We start from the raw sequence: 18,922 nt of genomic DNA, 5'->3' as shown, positions 1-18,922 counted from the left end.
ATTCCTGAGCTATTGAGCTGCAATGGATGGAAGTAGAAAGTAGATAATCAAGTGAAGATGAACCAGTAAAAAGGTATTTTGAATGATTTTGTAGGTGTGGTGGGAGAGCCAACAAGGAGTTAGGGGAACAGAAGTAATACACAGACGCTTCACGGTATCTGCCTAAACTCTTTTTCTTTCCTCTGCTTTCTGATACTCCCTCTGTTTAGAGTGAAATCATTCCATTCAGGATGAGTGAGGCTATTAGCCTCCCTCCTTTCTCACTCAGACAAGTTTTTACATTTCCCACACCCAGTCAATAAGACTACGTCACTTCTTTGACTCTAACAATCATATAATTGCAATGGCTAATACCGCCTACGGTATATGCTACATAATAACTATACAGATTAGATGCTACATCATTAGTTATATATGTCATATGCTATATAATAGCTAACATAGTGGGTTTAATGGGTATAATTATTTTTGTTTCCTCTTCCAGACTTTAGGAAGAATGAGATGTTTATGAGATACGATGTTTGTGTTTTATATCCCTTGATTTACAGTTTTGTGGATTTTCAGAACCAAGAAGGTCTTAAAAATTTTTTTTCATATATTCTGTTCTGTATCACTACTACAAATATTGGCAGGAAGGCAGATCAAAAAACCATTCTTGGCCAGCTTCCCTGACCTCTTGGAAATGTAACTGGTCTGCTTTTCAGGGTTGACCTCTTGTGTGCACCCATAAAGTATCTGCACCTGGTTAACTCATAGCATGGTCCAGGCCAGCTGGCAAACCCACTCTCACCTTCTGCATTTGGTCCACTTGGCTTTTACTGTCCTTGCACATTCTCTAAATGTGAGTTGTGTCTTCTGTCGGGCCCCTGACAGATGCATATACCGCATCTCCTCTGCTAAAAGGTCGGCTCGCACGTGGCCGAAACAATCAGGGCAGACTTGCTGACCTTCAGCTCTCAGCTGCCTTCCATGCCCATCACCATGAGAATCTGGGAGCTTGCTAATCTCTCTGACATGCCAGGAGTGCAAAAGGAGGCTTGCATGCGTTATCTCCTTTTGCCTACGCACACAATGTCCTGTTTCACTCTGCTTTCCAGAACCAGAACTCTAAACCTTTCCAGAACTCTAAACCTTCTTGTAGATTCCAGTTTCTTTCTTTTCTCTTCTTTTTCTTTTTCTTCTTCTTCTTCTTTTTTTTTTTTTTCCTAGTTTCTCACAATCCATTCCCATTCCCACCTTGGTCAAGGCTCAGACCTTCTCTCTAGGCAGAACTTCTCTTCTGAAAGATAAGCCCCAGGACCTAGACTTAATGTAATAAAGCTTCTGAGGAAGAATACACTCGTGACTTTACCCCCATTAGAATAGTCTTCTTTCCATAGGCACTAATTTTCATGCTCTTCTTCTCTCTCCTTTGAAGGCAACCAGAATACATCACCCCAAAATATGCCTCTTTAACAAAAATAAGCAGTTAAAAAGGCAAATACAAGAAGGGCCCTCTGACCCTTCCTTTTTCCCTCCTGAAAGCAGGAGATAAAACTCCCAGATGGAAGGTGTCCTCCCTCTACCAGAAGGAAAGTAAAATTCTTACCACCAAAGACAGAAGTTGAGATTGAGAGAATTCTATACAAATAGACCTTGTTTGAATGATTATCCTCCTTTTGACTGCCCACATAGTTATTTTTCCACAACGGTCTCTCTCTTTGTTCGAGCTAATATAAAAGCAAGTCTTTGCTTTTCTTTGGGTCTCATTCCTCATGAGGGCTCCTGTGCCACATGAAACTTACATTAAAAACTTTTATGTACTTCTCACCTCTTAATCTGTCTTATGTCAGTTACGTTCTCAGACCCAGTAAATATACCTTAAGAAGGTGTGCATAGACAGAGAGGGAGAGAGAATGATTGACTTTAAGAAATTGGCTTATGTGATTGCAGGGGCTCAAACTTTCAGGACAGGCCAGAAGGCTTTGGGGTCCCAGGGAAGAGTTGATGTCGCAGTTGTGGTTCTGAAGGCAGACTGCAGGTAGATATCCTTCTACCCTAGAGGACCTCAGTCCTTTCTGCACGGTTCATGCCTGCTATTGATAACTGCTAAAGTCTCTTCTGTACACAGTCATCACTTCACTGCCCGGTGTCCCCACTCCTCATACACTGCAGCCTTTAGGGGCCCATGGACAGCGAGGTTCCCTGATGTTTTCTGTTCTGGGCAAGTGGAGTGGAAGAGATCTAGCTCTTTACCAGCCTGACCTGCCCCCCACTTTATTACCTGGGTGCTATAGCATCCTGTCTTGCCCACCCTTTCCCGCCCTGCTCTTAGAATCTTCGTAAAAATGACACTGATCCCACCCTGGGACCTGATCTTGAGGATTAGTCCCTCAGCTGGGAGCCTTGCTATCCTGCCAAGGTACCTCTCACCCGCTATGAGAGCTGTGTGCTGAGACACCATTCTCTTTCCTCAGTACTTCCAATCTGCCCGTGACTTCCGAGATCAGCCCTTTTCCCCCAGGCTAATATTTCACTTTCAGTACATTTATATATCACTCTTATTTAAGAAGTCAAAGCACAGGGGCACCTGGGTGGCTCAGTTGTTAGGTGTCTGCCTTCAGCTCAGGTCATGATCCTGGGGTTCTGGGATCGAGCCCTGTATCAGACTTCCTGCTCCATGGGAGGCTTGCTTCCCCCTCTCCCACGCCCCCTGCTTGTGTTACCTCTCTCGCTGTGTCTCTCTCTGCCAAATAAATAAGTAAAATCTTCAAAAGAAGAAGAAGAAGAAGAAGAAGAAGAAGAAGAAGAAATCAAAGCCCAAGGGAAGTAAAGCAATCTGCCTGAGGTCAGATCACATGGACAGTTAAAGAGTCCGGGTTCCAATCTAGGTCTCTCTGATTCCAGGAACTGGTGGTCTCCCAGCTACACCTCACTGGCTGCAAAAGGTACAGAAATGAAAAGACACAGTGCCCTCCTCCAAGCAAGTCACCACCCGGAGGCACAGTCTACATTCTGTAAACCTGATCATTCCTGCATTTTGACCATGGACTTGGATTGAGGACATTAACGGTGGGGCAGATTTCAGAGGTTCTGGTCTCAGGGAGGCGTTTTTGCAACAGGAGGGCTTCCACTGTCCCTTGGAAGAGCAGTTCAAAACCCAGCTATGCCTTAGCAATCCCCTGTTGAACATACAGATCCCAGGACCTTATTTCGGTTAGAATCGCCTGGTGCGGACTTACTGCGTCAGACGTTTGGGACTTACCGTGTTAGACACTGTCAAAAAGGCAGTTAGTTGCCTAAGAGACCACGGACTCAGAGGAGGAAATCCCCAAGGAGACCAGAGCCCGCAGTGGGGAGGAGGAGTCAGGGAAGTGCTTAGAAACCAGAGCCCTCAGATGAAACCTGAGATTCCGTTGTGAAACACTTGGACTGAGAGGTACAGCGGCTGGCCTGAGAGTCTGCGCTGACCTCGTCCCAGCAGGGTCCATAGTCCCATCAGTGGGGATGTACGTCAGAGGAAGTAGACGCTGACAGTTTTGTGAGGGAGAGTAGGTTAGCGGGGTCCTGGCTAGCTCAGTCGGAAGAATAGGCTGGGGAAGCCTCCAGTGTCTCTAGTAGGCCCAGCAAGCCGTCCTACTCCAGACCGCTCGCAGCTGAATTCAGGGTGAGTGTGCGGGAGTCGGGCTGTCACGGCCTGGCCTGGTCGGGGACTGCTCAGTGTTTTGGAAGGGCACCCAGGAAGGTGGCTTTCATTCAGCTGTGTGCCTTCCTCATCTCCATGGCTAGCGCAGCTCTCTGGGAAAACTGCGATGTCCTTCGCACCCCGGGGCGGTGGGGTGGGGGTGGGTGGCGGATTGCTTGGCCACGCAGACCTATGTTAGAAGCATCCACCTAACAAGAGGTCGTTAGAGACTGACTGTAGCTGCACAGTCAGGGTCCTCCTACTCATGCGAAGTTATGGAGAGATTGCTTCTTGACCCGAGAAATTTTTCTCTGGGACTTACTGCTTGGAAGGAGGGGGAGGAAATACCTGTGATGAAGGAAGAAAAGCCCCTAAAGGAAATGGACTTTTGTTTCTTGATTAGGAAGTTTAACTTCTATGGGTGACTTTTTGCTTTCTTTTATTGTTTCCTGCCACTTGCTGCGCTAGCATCTTAGCAGCTCCTGGCTGTCTTTTCTCCAGGTGGGTCAAGGTCGCGCAGTGGCATATGTAACCTTGATACCCTTCATCCTGGGAGTCGGGAGCCTGCTCCACAACATGGCTTTCGGCTTTCAGCTTTCAGCCCAAGAGGCTCCTGTATAGCCGAGGGCTCTCTCTGCAACCCCTGGAAGGCGAATCCTGTGTGGGGCAGCTTGTTTCTTGCCCTCTGGCTGCTTTGTGGCTTCAGTTTCATGGACACTCAGCGAGGTGCAGTGTTTAGGCTTCTGCTGCAGAGATGGGAGGAAGCTTGGAGACTTTACTCCATCGGATGTGGAAGAGTCTCACATCTTCAGAAGTAGCCTCTGAGAATTCAGTTGGGCTTCTGTTCTTTCTTCTTTGTACTCTCTGAGGAATGTTATTCTTTTTTTTTTTTTTTTAACCTTTCCACTTATCATTTATTCTTTCATTTAATTACTCTAATACTTAACTGAGCATCACTACGTGCCTGATGCTATTCTAGAGACTGAGGAATAGAGTGTCGAGCAAAGTGTAATTCTTGCCCCTGAGGAATAATTAACAATCCAGGTGAGTGCTGTTCAATAGAATATTCTAGGGTGATAGAAATATTCTCTATCAGAATTGCCCAGTGTAGTAGCCACTAGTCATGTGTGGCTATTGAACAATTAAAATGTGGTTACTGTGACCAAGGAATTAAAATTTTATTTGTTTTTAATAAACTGAAATTTCATTAGCTGTAGGTGGCTAGAGGCTACTACATTGCTAGAGCAAAAAGGGAGGGAGATAAAGAAGCAGATTTTTGTAACATCCTGTGCTATGTGTTATAATGAGATGGTTGGTTGGATTAGTAAGTAGGCTGGGGTTAGTTGGATAAGGTTTTGATCGAATCTGATTATTATAAAGGGCTCCAAACACAAAGGGAAGTCCAAGTCCAAGACTGACAGATTCAGCTGTTAAAGAAATAATGAACCCCTGTTAGATTAAGACAGTTTATCATTTACATAGATAGTGAAGGCAAGAGAAGCCACAGGCTCCAGCTGTCTGAGTCCTTGTCTTACACCCTGAAACAATGGCGCTGAAACAAATGGGGCCCCATGACCTCAGCACGGTTGCTGGGGAGCCAACTCCAGACCGCAGCAAAACTGTCACAGAGCCTGCAGCCGTGCCCCAAAGTCGTACACCTCTCTGGAACCAGGGAAGTGGATGGGAAAATGTCTCATGGCAGCCTCCCGTAAGATAGGCAGAGACAATTAAGAGCTACAATCTTCCGCTTATTAAGTAAATAAGTCATCGGGGTGTGGAGTACAGCATAGGGAATATAGAGCCAATAACAGTGTAAGAACCTTGTATGATGACACATGGTAACTAAACCTTTCACTGATTGTTTGGTAATGTGTATTAGTTGTCGAATGTTGTACACCTGAAACTAATCTCATATGTCAATTATATTTCAATTTAAAAAAAGGATAAGAGGGACAGGTGAGAAAACACTCTTGTGGAGCCTCCAATGAAGATTGCCTATCTTGCCATGTTCCCGCAGTCACGAGGCATCCCACCCCGATTTAGGTCCTGGTGGTCCAAGTTCTGCCTGTGCGCACGGGGAAACCCTCCAGGGTGCTATGGTGGAACCATTCCCCTGCAAAGGGTCTTAATGCTAGAGCAGAGGATTTAGACTTCACCCTTCACCCTGCGGCCATCGAAGTTCAGAGCAGGAGAGTGATTCGATTATTTTTGTGTTGAGATCTGTCTGACTAGATTGCAGAGATTAGACTGGGAAGTGAAAAAGACTGTAAACAGTAAGGCAGACTTAGGTAAATGGATGAGAGCTTAGGGGAATGAAGTGGAGAGCACAATCAATAATCATTTTGAATAATCAGTTGACAACCAGGAAATGAAGGGCTCCCTGTGCAGTGAGTGTGACAAAGACACATCAGACAGGATCCTGCCCTCAAGAAATTTACAGATTCACAGGAAAGCAAAAACACAGCATAAATGGCTCTAGTGTACGTTTCAGTAACATATTATGTGCTCTGAGTGGCATGGTGGAGAGCCCAGAAGACGAAAATCATCCCTGTATACAGTAGGTGCTTTATCGATGTTGACAATACAGCGTTGGATAGGATAAGCTTTAAAGCTTCTTACAACTTATTCTAGGAAATCTGTGACAGACTGGTTTTGAGAGCCAAAAGCCTTATTAACAAAGGTATTAATTCCTATCATAGTATATGGGTTAGTTGGGATCCAGTTGAGAATAAAGACAAGAGAATTAGAATATAGGGAAAGCGGAAAAAAGTCACGAATATTAAGCGTGGTGAGAGGTAATAAGGAGACAGTTGGAGGGCTGTGGATATTGGGGGCAGGGCTAAATTGCCATACACCGGTGGAAATAATATTGTGGGAGTCCTTACCTCCCACTTCCCACCACCATATTTTGGTGTTTCCATTTCACCTTGTCCTTCTACCGGAGAGAGGTCAGTTGGCCCTCCGAGCTTCAGGAAAGAATGGCACAAAAACAAAGGCCAAGAAAGTATTTTTTTGAGTTACAAAAACCCTATTAGGAGGATGTGAATTCCCAAAGTCACAAATAGGTGCGTTTTGTGTGGTATGCACTTTGGGGTTTCTGTTGTTGTGTGGCTGTGTTATTTTGTGTTGTTTTGTTTTTAGGAGAATACATCTGAATGCCTTTAGACTGGGCAGATCTTTATTTCACTACCGTCTTATATTGCATTCTTTCTGACCTTTCCCTGCAAACTTATATTACCCACCCCTCCAGGTATCTAAATTTGGACCCCCGGCATACATTGCAAAATGGGTTTGGAAGAATGCATAAAAATATAGGAGCATGGTGTTCCGGCCAAGTCTTTTAGCACCGTACAAGTCACTGGGACTTACTTGGACTGCAGGGAAAAGCAGAGTGCTCTGAATTCTGTGCATGTATCTCTGCCACCTGGAGGAACAAGGACTGAAAAGAGAAATTACGCTGAAGCTAGGATAATAGGAAAACATTGCGTTTTGTGCACATGGGGGTTTGTGGACTATAAAATTCAATCCTACTATTCCGTTATCAATCCTGCTGTACTATGTATCAGGCTGTATCTGTCATTAAAAGCTTCAGAGTCAGGGAAAGGAAAAAAAGAAACTAAAGACAAGAAAGTAGTGAAAAAGAAACAAGGGTGGGCGAGGCCAGGAAAAAAAAATGCATGTTCACATTCTTCCTGTCATTTGGGGAAAATAAATAAGATTTATTTTTTTTTATAAAGATTTATTTATTTATTTAACAGGCAGAGATCACAAGTAGGCAGAGAGGCAGCCAGAGAGGTGGGTGGGGGGATGGGGGGGTGGGAAGCAGGCTCCCTGCTGAGCAGAGAGCCTGATGCAGGGCTTGAGTGGGGCTCGATTCCAGGACCCTGGGATCATGACCTGAGCCGAAGGCAGAGGCTTTAACCCACTGAGCCACCCAGGTGCCCCATAAATAAGATTTAAATGAAGGGTCAGATGGCATGGGTTAAAATTCTTTTTGCACCATTAACACAGACAAACTTGGCTAAGTCACCTGAGTTCAATCTCCTGACTTAATAATGACCATGAAAGGACCTTGAAAAGTGGAAAGGCTTTATTACGGGAATTAATATTACCCAGTGGCTAGCGTTTAGTAAGTGCTCAACACATTTTTTTCTGTTAGAGAAAAAAAAAACGGGACCAAGGAGAGGATAGAATTCCAGTAGTCATTTAAAAGAACCAGGCCCTTTCCTTGTCAGATGATTGTGGTGTATGATTGCCTTTTCAATTTTCCTGGAGCTGTCGCTACATTTTAAAATTGTTTGTTAAAGATGATGCTCATGGGACAGGACAACTTATATTACCAGCTAGTATAAATCCCAGCGGTTAGTAGCTTCATTGTCTAGACAGACTTGACAGCGAGTTGTCTCTTGTGAATTGACTCAGAAGACGGTAATTCTCCATTTCTGATCTCATGAGGCATGTCTCCAGTCCCTCAGTCCTCTTCTTCCACTTTCCATTTGTCTTCAAAAATCAGCCTATTGGACCATCAGATATGTTTATAAAAGGCAAATGCTTACCAAAATATAAAAGAGTGGCATAGGGACGCCTGGGTGGCTCAGTTGGTTAAGCAGCTGCCTTCGGCTCAGGTCATGATCCCAGCGTCCTGGGATCGAGTCCCGCATCGGGCTCCTTGCTCGGCAGGGAGCCTGCTTCTCCCTCTGACTCTGCCTGCCACTCTGTCTCCCTGTGCTCTCTCGCTCTTTCTCTCTCTGACAAATAAATAAATAAAATCTTTAAAAAAAAAAAAAAAAGAGTGGCATAATAAATAAAGGGGGAAAATTCTTTTTTTAAAAGATTTTTTTAAATTTTATTTTTATTTTTTTAATTTAATTTAATTTTTTTTCAGTGTTCCAAAATTCATTGTTTATGCACCTGCTGGAATAGGGAGGGTGGCAGGCATGAGCAGGGGGAGTGACAGGCAGTGGAAGAAGCAGACTCTCCGCTGAGCAGGGAGCCTGATGTTCCAGGTGTCCCAAAGTGAGGAAAATTCTTGAAAATACGATTCCTTGTTACAATATTATTCTTATACTGCCTCTACTTTATGCCTTTCTTACTCTGTCCACACTTTGCAATGCTCACAAATAATAGCCAAGTGTCGTTACACAGCGGAGTTGCACTGGGTAAGGATTCATTTTTCGGGATGCGGATTTTCCTCTGATTTTCTCTTACACCAGGAGGGTTTGTTTACTCCCTTAACTCATTTCTCAAAGTGTAAAGGGAGTTTGGGGTAGGTAATTCAGGAAGGAGGGGCAGACATGATCAGCCTACCACCTTCCTCCCCATGCAATAGAGTGCTCACTAACCATCAAGAACCCCCTCTGGGGGCGCCTGGGTGGCTCAGTGGGCTAAAGCCTCTGCCTTTGGCTCAGGTCATGATCCCGGAGTCCTGGGATAGAGTCCCACATCGGGCTCTCTGCTCGGTAGGGAGCCTGCTTCCTCCTCTCTTTGCCTGCCTCTCTGCCTACTTGTGATCTCTGTCTGTCAAATAAATAAATAAAATCTTAAAAAAAAAAAAAAAAAAGAACCCTAGTGGAAACCCCTAATTACATTTCATGAAACCTCAGGGTTCCTCAGAACCCCAGGTGTATAGGTACTGAGTCTTCGTTCATGTGTGTATGCATGCACACACGTGTGTGTGTTGTGTATGTGTGTATTTTAATTCTGGACTCTTCTTGTTTCTTGACTATAAGGAAGTGATGACACATAGGCTTCATAAGTCTGAGGTCTGTTAGATTCACAGCCAACTGCTGGGAAGGCAGTCTGTCAAACTTTGCCTTGGATCCCTACCAAATCCTCGCAAAGGTACATCCATCCCAAGATACAAGGTGTGAAAGACACTGGCTTTATTTAGCCCACATTGCAAGGGGCAATGACTATGGCATTACTGATCATCTGGTCCTTTCCTTGTCTTCAGTGGGGAAACCTGAGACAGGGTTCACAAGCACACACGGGTGGCCTGACAAGTGGTGTCTCTCTCTCTCTCTCTCTCTCTCGCTCTCTCTCATTTATTTGTTTCATGTTTATCTAATCCATATCATTCTCTTGAGAGAACTGCTTCTTATAGGAAATGTCACTCTCATCTAATCTCTGGCATACTCTTTGGTGGAAATAGCAAAAATGTACACATAGGGGCGCCTGGGTGGCTCAGTGGGTTAAGCCTCTGCCTTCGGCTCAGGTCGTGATCTCGGGGTCCTGGGATCGAGCCCTGCATCGGGCTCTCTGCTCTGCAGGGAGCCTTCTTCCTCCCTGTCTCTCTGCCTCCCTCTCTGCCTACTTGTGATCTCTGTCTGTCAAATAAATAAAATCTTTAAAAAAAATAAAAATAAAAAAAATGTACACATAGAGTAAGAGTGACCATTATGGGGAATTTCTGACAAATCAGAATGACTGGTGATCTCTGGGTCCCCATTCTAAATAGGCAAGGGGAAAATATCCCTGGCACATCTTGAATCAGGAATTCAACCCTGAATCCAACCTGCCATGGCCTCAGGTTGAGGTCACATGGTGTCAACATAGCTATTGAATCTCCATCCCTGGGCTTTAGGGGGCTTTTCTATCATTACAACGTCTATCAAGATTTTGTCAAAAAAAATGACACATACCTATGTCAAAGTTTCATAAAAGAAATTTCTTACAGAGCTAAATACTGGAAAGACCTCTCTTTTTCCTTTCCCTTGAGGACCTGGTAACTTTTTCTATGATAGTAATTAGAACAATGGAACTGACCAAATTACTTTTTCTCCTTTGGCCATCACTAATTTGGTGCCAAACTTACAGCACATGAAAAGCTTTACTTTTCTTGCTCTAGGTTTTCTCTGACCAATGCCTGATTTGGTTCATATTTCCCAGTTCTATTTTATTTTTATTTTACTCTGCATCTGTTATCTATAAATAGGCTCTTTTTTTTTTTTTTTTTTTTTTTTGGTGAGTATGAGGTATGGAAGAAAGGAGGAAAGGGAGGAGAGAGAGAAGAAAGGAAAGGAGACAGGATGTAAGGAAGGAGGAAATAGCTCAAATTTTGCTCATTAATGGAGCAGAGCCCGAAATAGCTGGCCCAAAGTCTGTTACAGTCTCTACCACAGACGACATTTTGACATTTATCAGTCCATCAGAAAGGCATAAAAACAGAGACAAGATCATAGAGTTTTGGGGCACCTGGGTGGCTCGGGTCATGATCCCAGGGTCCTGGGATCGGGCCCTGCATCGGGCTCCCTGCTCGGCTGGAAGCCTGCTTCTCCCTCTCCCACTCCCCCTGCTTGTGTTCTCACCCTCGCTGTTTCTCTTTGTCAAATAAATAAACAAAATCTTCGAAACCCCCCCCCCAAACATCATAGAGTTCTATTTTCCCTTAAAAGGAGTAAATAATGGGAACACAAAAAAAAGAGCTGGAAGTTGGTCTTATAACGAGAGAGAGGGATTAGAGACAAACAACACCATAGTATATTTCTTGTTCCTGTAACTCGACCCCAGGTAGGTGTGGGGCTTAAAAAGCAACACTGATCCTTCCTGTAAGGGCTTTTCCATGCATTACCTCCTTAGATCCTAAAATACACCCCATGAAGTAGGTCAAATGGGTATTATCTCAACTGAAGAATTAAAGCTCAACTTACCCCAAACCATGAAATGAAGGTTTTCTACAGTGTTACAATGGAGAAGACAGGAGGCTGCGGTATCAGCCTTAGCTTGAATTTCCAGTTCTACTGCTAATTATTCATGAGGCTTTGAGCTTGTCACTCAACCTGTTTCCTCATATGTAAAATGAGAATAATGAGTTTTCTTGCACGTCTTCTTTTCCTTCCTCTGAACGTTCTGTATATTTTGCATGAGCTCTCTAGAAGCAGAGCTTGGCCAGACCTAACGCAAGCCTTGTCTCGATCTTTCTCCTGGGATTTCGGTCTCCAACTCCAAGTCTCCTCTCACCCTCCAGGGCAGGGAAGACCACTCCGTCCCTTTGCAATTTGCCAATGTTCCAGCTGACAGCCACCCCAGCAAGTGCCCTTGTAGATGAGCCGGTGCATATCCGAGTGACGGGCCTGCCCCCGTTGCAGTTGGTGACCCTAACAGCATCTCTGAAGGATGAGAAGGGGAATGTGTTCCGGTCCAAAGCCTTCTACAAGGCGAACGAGGTTGGTGAGCTGGACCTAATGGAGGCTCCTGCATTTGGAGGCGACTATGTGGGGGTCCACCCCATGGGCCTCTTCTGGTCTCTGAAGTGTCAGAAGGCTTTCAGGAGGCTGCTTAAGCAAGATGTGATGAACAGCCCCTTTTGGGTCACTCTGAACCTCTACGACACAGTTGGTCTCCAAGATTTCAGCACAGAAGAGCCCATAGCCAGCCAGGTGGTCCAGCGCTGGTTTTCGGCCCCTGGGGTACAGCGGGTGCAGGTCCGAGAAGGTCGGGTGCGGGGAGCCCTTTTTCTGCCTCCAGGTAAGACTAATCTTTGGTGATACAGGAAATGTTGTTGATGAATATAAAAACAAAAACAAATGGCATCACATTCTTGGAGAACTAGTATTTCCCACAATAGTTTAAAACCAACATGCCAGTGTGTGTGTGTGTGTGTGTGTGTGTGTGTGTATGTGTGTGAAAGTGGAATTTATTTTCTCACCTTGTACTCCCCCTCTTAGCCACTTGAACCTCTTTCCACTCTTTCTGATCCCATTCTCTTTTCTTTTTGTTGCTTTCAGGGGAAGGTCCTTTCCCAGGAGTCATTGATTTGTTTGGAGGCCGAGGGGGTCTGGTTGAATTTCGGGCCAGTCTTTTGGCTGCGCATGGCTTTGCTGTGTTGGCATTAGCGTATTTTGCCTACGAAGATCTGCCCGAGTTACTGCAGGAGATCGACCTGGAATATTTTGAGGAAGCCGCTAACTTGCTACTAGCTCATCCCAAGGTAATTTAGAATACTTTTCATTCTAGCTTGTAACATTATAGCCAAAACCCCCCAAAAAACAAACCAAAAAACCCCCAGAAATGTCTGTTTTGCTTATTTTACCAATCTGTTTCCATTTGGGCATAGCACTGTTTGCCCTTAAAATGGGGATGATGATGTCAACCTTGTGGGATTGCTGGGTTGCTGATCAGCTTACTGGCACAGGGGACAATAAATGGTGGGTACGTTATGGTTATCTTCAATGGAAAGAAAAAAAAAGCCAAGACTCCTTACATGACTTATTCATCAGTAACTCTTCAATTTTTATCAGCTGCTGATCTCAAATGATGAATTCTCTGGCTTGACGTGGTTTCAGACTTCAGTGATTGTCTCTACATGGGCAGTGCTGAAGTTAAGTCCCCCTCAAGAGTCCTGAGACTCAGAATGCGCAGTTCAGTTTCAGAGCTGGGCCACAGAAGGAGAGTGGAATTGTCTGCAGAATGGATGAGGCCACACCATCTGATTAGCTGAATTAGCTCATCAATTAGTATCAGATCTAGGGGCAGAACTGAACCCCAAGTAAGTGTGTAAAGCCCAAAGCCAGGAAAGGAATCTAGACAGGAAGGATCATTTTAGAACTCTGTCAAGTATTGTTGTACCATGCAAAATGTGGTCCACGGTCCAGAGGCCGTGGTAGGACCAGAGAGCTGTTTGAATGCAGACTCTCAGGACACAGCCCTGTCAGCATCTGCATTTTAACAAGATCCCCAGGTGACTCGGATGCACGTTCAGGTTTGAGAAGGACTGAACTAGTACGTCTCATAATCCAGCTTTTTTTCTAGGAATTAAATATCAGATGAATTATAATCTAGACCTCTTGAAGAGGTCTCGAAGTACTGATGTTTGTGTTGGTGACTAAAAACAGAATAATAGGAATAAATATCACGTGGTCAGTGCCTGGGTTGACATTCTGTTAAGTTGAAACATAATAATTCTGGTTTTCCAGTTTGAAAATGTTCGAATATCAGTTATGTTTTATGGTTCAGCCTGTCATGGTAAAACAATCATACCAGCTAACAGTTACTAAACAGCTCTCTGTTTGACTCTATGCTAAATGCTCAAAAATCACTCTTACTTAAGGGGTGCCTGGGTGGCTCAGTGGGTTAAGCCTCCGCCTTCAGCTCAGGTCATGATCCCAGGGTCCTGGGATCGAGCCCCACATCAGGCTCCCTGCTCAGCGGGTATTCCACTTCTCCCTTTCCCACTCCCCCACTCCCCCTGCTGTGTTCCCTCCCTCGCTGTGTCTCTCTCTGTTAAATAAATAAGATCTTTTTTTCTTAAAGCACTCTTATTGAGCACTTACAATTACTTCGTGATGTGAGTCCTGTTGACGTCCTCGTTTTTCAGATAAGAAGGCACCCTCAGATTAAGTCATGTGTCAAAAAACTAGATGGCCCTTATGGCAGCGCCTTTGCTCCAAACTCTTTGGTTATCCTGGCTCCATGACTCATACCGTTCTCTCCCTGGAGAGCCTTGACTCTCCTTGGAGAACCTTGACTCCAATAGGAGACACGGCCTCGTGTCTCTTATTGGAGTATTATCAGTATCTTCACCTTCAGTGAAACTGCCGTCATCGCCACCAAACATACATGTGATTTTTCTTTTTTTTTCTTCAAAGGTTTTATTTATTTATTTGACAGAGAGAGATCACGGGTAGGCAGAGAGGCAGGCAGAGAGACAGGGGGAAGCAGGCTCCCCACTGAGCAGAGAGCCCAATTCGGGGCTCGATTCCAGGACCCTGAGATCATGACCTGAGCTGAAGGCAGAGGCTTAACCCACTGAAGCACCCAGGTAGCCACGTGTGATTTTTCCGAGTATATTTGGCTCTCTTTAAAGGATTGTCTAGAAGGAATTAAATCCCTGATAAAATGTTTTCAAGTTAAAAAAAAAATTTTTTTTTTCATTTCAAATGTCACTATGTGTGACTTTAGCTGAGGAGGAAGGGCAATTGGCAACATTCAGATTCAGTATCATCAGAAGAGATTCAGTTCCCACCTTGGCCCCTTGATACTGTTGTAACCTTAAGCAAGACTTGTAGCCTTCCTGAATCTCTGGGGCTCTTACTGGAAAGGCAAGCAGAGACCATTTGTGTGTAAAGCACTTAGCTGAGGACCCAGCACACAGTGAACTCTTGAAAAACCCACCTTGTCATCCTGGCTCATCTGTTTTTCCCTCTCTCCCTTCCCTACATCCTCAACCAGTCCCAAAGGGCTTCAGGGTCTATTCCCCAATCGTTCTTCCTACGTCACAACTTCTTCACCCTCCCTGCCACTCACTGTTGTAGTTTGCTCCCTCCTCACTGCTCCCCTGTGGTACCGCCATTGTGATGAGAGTCTCCTCCCTCCCTCTCCAGCCTGTTCCTCTTAGGAATGATTCCCAAATGTAGACGCGCACTGGATTTCCTGGAAGGGATATGCTCTAGTATGAGATTCTTGGGCCCACTCAGACCTATTGAAGTAGAAACTTGAAAACTGGATCTCAGAAAGCTGTAACTAAAGCAAAACAAAACACAACTTTTTTTTTTTTTTTTTTAGGTGAACTGATGACAGGGCCTGGGCATACAACTGTAAACAAAGTAAACGTATCAGGTTGCCATGTGTTTGCCTCTCTCTGCCCAAAATGCTCTTCCTTTTCCTACTCGTCTCCCAAACTTCTTCCTTCCCTCTGCTCCCTCAGCCTTCCACAGAATTAAGGACCCCCTCCTATGACTTACTACTTTTCCTATTAGATGGGGCGCCAGGATTCAACTGTTTATAGAATCCAAGTCTTGCATTTTTACCCTCCCAGCGCTTTCATGATTAGCTCTTGGATTAATGGATACGCAAAACCTCTGTAGCTGTAAGTTGCTATTTAAATATGAACAACACCTACATAATACTCAAAAGGACCCAGGACCCTCTTTAACTAGCTGGGGAGAAGAATTGGATTCCTAAGTTTACCTGCTTCTATAGGTGATGTTGAATGTTGCTGGTGTATTTAAACTCTTTTTGCTTTTCTGGAATACTCCCTCTGATGAAGTTTTTATTTCTATTGTTTCACTAAATCCGTACAACAATCCCGCAGGGTAGAGAATATTATCCCCACCCCCATAAGACAATAAGGCTTCCAGAAGGCAAGGGGGCAATGTTTTCAGTCACAGAAGCTGGTAAACCCCAGTGCTAGGACTCCCATCCCATATTGGATGTCTGACTGTTTCCATGACACTAGCTTACTGGCCTGCAGGGCAGATCCTTCAAGTATGGCCTGTGATGGGTTCGCTTTATTTTGTTCCTCAGGTCCAAACGCCAGGAATTGGAGTGATCTCCGTTAGCAAAGGTGCAGAGATCGGGCTGGCCATGGCTTGCTTCCTGAAGCAGGTGGTAGCCACCATCTGCATCAATGGGACCACTGCCATCTACGAATTTCCGCTCAGGTACAAAGATCTGGTGATAGCACCCATCCCCATGTATATGGAGCGCTTGCAGTTTGACATGTCCGGGGCTGTACGCCTCCTCCACTTCAGGGGGGACCCCCAGGATAAGGTGAATCAGCGGAGCGTGCTTCCTGTTGAAAAGGCCCAGGGTTCGATCCTCTTCATTGTTGGAGAGAACGATGAATGCTTGAAGAGCAGGGAGTATGCTGAGCAGGCTCTGCACCAGCTGCAGAACCACGGGAGAAACAATGGAAGGATGCTGGTGTACCCGGGGGCGGGCCATCTCATCGAGCCGCCCTACACACCCCTGTGTTATGCTTCCCCAAACATGAAACTTTCTTCGCCCCTGCTCTGGGGAGGGGACCCCACTGCCCATGCCGCAGCTCAGGAGCACTCCTGGGGAGAGATCCTGAAATTCTTCAGGCAACACCTTGTTCAAGCCAGAAGCAAACTCTGAGCCAGGGCTCAGGGTGATGATGAAGTGGGGAGACAAAAAAATAAGACTAAGGCAGGGATAGGATGGGAAGAGGAGGTTCTCCTGACTTCTCTAGATTCATAGTTATCCCGAATCAGTTGTTAGGAAGTAGGGCAAAAATCAAGGGCTAATTGCACAGGATCAATATCTGACAAATTTGTATGGAATTTGAACTTTTTGTAAACTGAATCTTAGTTTCTATGCACCAGGGTACATTGCTGTCTCAAAACTGTGATGCTCTAGCAAATTGAATCATCTTTTGTTTCCCAGGTAGGGATACCTTGGACCCAGGGATTGCCGATCTAGATTAAATCCCTGGAACTTCCAAGTTACTTGTGGAAAAACAAGTCACTTCTGTTTAAAATTGAGTTTCTGACATTTGATATGAAAAGTTCTAATGTCACCATCTCATGTAATGCTCTTTATAGATTTCCAATAGATACTTTATTTTTTTCTCAGAATAGTGATGTTTCATTTTATCCATAAAATATATTCTTTTTTCTAATTTTAATTAGGAATGGGATTGAATTTAATCACGTGCTTTTATAGCATTTATTGAAATTAGTTATCGAAGTTAGTTAATATATTAATATATTTAAAGCAATTAGAATAGTCCAGGTATGTAGTAATTAGTGTATCAGAATTGGCTATAATTATTTTCACAATGCTTTCTTCCTTCACTCTGTTAATGTGGTGAATTACATTTCATTAAATGGACTCATGTTGCTTTTGTGTCTGATTTTACTAGACGATTTTTGGGTTTTAAAATTTCTTTGGAGCCAACCTGGTCATTCCTATTTTCTCAGAATTTCACCCATATTTTTTAGAACACATTTTTCACTTATAATTTTGCACACATCCCCTATTATTTGCATTCTTTCTCTTTTTTCCTCTCAACCTGACTTACCTAATATTTTTCTATTTTGTGGATCTTTTCCAAGAACAATTTTTGGTTTGTTTCTTGGTCAAGTCTTTTTGTCCTGATTCCTTGATTTCTGTTGTTTTAAAATAAATTCATTCCTTCTCCAATTTTTTTGTGTTTATTTTTCTGGCATTGTTCTCATTTTGTTAATTTCTAGATAGTTCCTGATTTACTACCCCCCCACCTTTAAACCCAAGAATAACTTTACCAAAGTACAAGGTATCAGCTAAGGGGAAGGGGTAAGGAAATTTGCAGTTGAGGATCAGACTGTTACCACCTGAACCCATGGATCAAACTTAACATCTCTTAAAATGGTCATTTTTACATAATGTGCTTCATGACGAGATGTAAGGTGGAGTGTGTAGCACTACTTAGATTACTTCTAACAACGGTACTAAACTTGAACCTAATCAAACCTTTAGATCAAACTTCTTATTGATACAGTGCCTAGAGACCAGTTAAACAACCTTCCGAAGAGACAAACAAATCCAGGTTGTGGGTCATTGTATAATCTGGTCTCACCGTTAAGTTAATTAGCAATTGACTTGGTTTTTTTCAGAAGCTTGTTTCATGAAAAAGTTGGGGATTTTTCCTTTGTGCAATCCCCCCCCCCCTTTTTTTCTTTTGGCATTGGAGTGAACTATGGAACTATCAAGCATTAAAAAAGACTTATGAGACATATCAACCAAATGCTATTTGTGGGTTTGGTTTGAGCAAAATAACTGTAAAAAAACATTTTGGGGACAATTAGAAAAATCTGAATATGGACTGGATATTAAAGGATACTATGAAATTGCTATTATCTTGTTAGCTGTCAAAATGGTATTGTGGTTATGTAAAAAGTCACTTTTAGATAAAGATGTATACCGACATATTTAAAGGTGAAGGGTTGTGATATCTGGGAATTGTTCTAAAATACTACAGGAATATGGCAAAATGTGAATAATTATTACTTCTAGATTGTGGCTATAGTGAAGTTTGTCATAATATTTTTTATGAGTGGTTGTAATTTTTCATATAAAAAGCTAAAAAATAAAAGATACAATCAATATATTTACCTTTCTTCCCCCAAAGGCAAGAACTTTGGCACGTATTGAATCTTTTTCTCCATGACAGCTCCATTAATTTCAGATTACTGATTCGTTTCACAATAAATACATATTTAACATACACCAAAGCTTCAACGTGTCCTTTCTGCTTATAGTTCCTTACAGCCTATCTTTTAAATTCTTGGCTTTATCTTTCATTTGGTCATTTCCTAAAGGACAAACTCAAGTAATTATTTTAAAAGATTCCTATTCACCTGAATCTTAACAAATTTAAAAACGTCTCTATTTTGCTCACTTTGCAATAATGAATTTTATACTTGAAGAATTTGATGTTAATAGACTTTGACTTTTTTATTTTGGCGTCCATTGTTGTCAGTGAGAAGTCTGAGTCTTCTTACTTCATGGGATTTTTTTCTCCTTTGGTTCAGATTT

The 18,922-nt window shown here is 43.5% G+C and overlaps 1 protein-coding gene across 1 annotated transcript; it reads left to right on the top strand.

The window, feature by feature from the left end:
• Positions 1 to 3,444: 3,444 nt before the first annotated feature.
• Positions 3,445 to 18,607, top strand: LOC308352863 (acyl-coenzyme A amino acid N-acyltransferase 2-like). Its single transcript, XM_080819330.1, has 4 exons — positions 3,445 to 3,646; positions 11,631 to 12,130; positions 12,391 to 12,593; positions 15,908 to 18,607. Exons 2-4 carry the CDS (start codon positions 11,668 to 11,670, stop codon positions 16,499 to 16,501), a joined length of 1,260 nt encoding a protein of 419 aa, XP_080675456.1. The 5' UTR covers positions 3,445 to 3,646; positions 11,631 to 11,667; the 3' UTR covers positions 16,502 to 18,607.
• Positions 18,608 to 18,922: the final 315 nt, after the last annotated feature.

This window comes from Martes martes (assembly GCF_963455335.1).
Source record: "Martes martes genome assembly, chromosome: 12".
NCBI classification, from domain to species: domain Eukaryota; kingdom Metazoa; phylum Chordata; class Mammalia; order Carnivora; family Mustelidae; genus Martes; species Martes martes.
The sequence above is the reverse complement of the archived record's forward strand: the minus strand, read 5'-3'. Positions and strand labels throughout refer to the sequence as shown.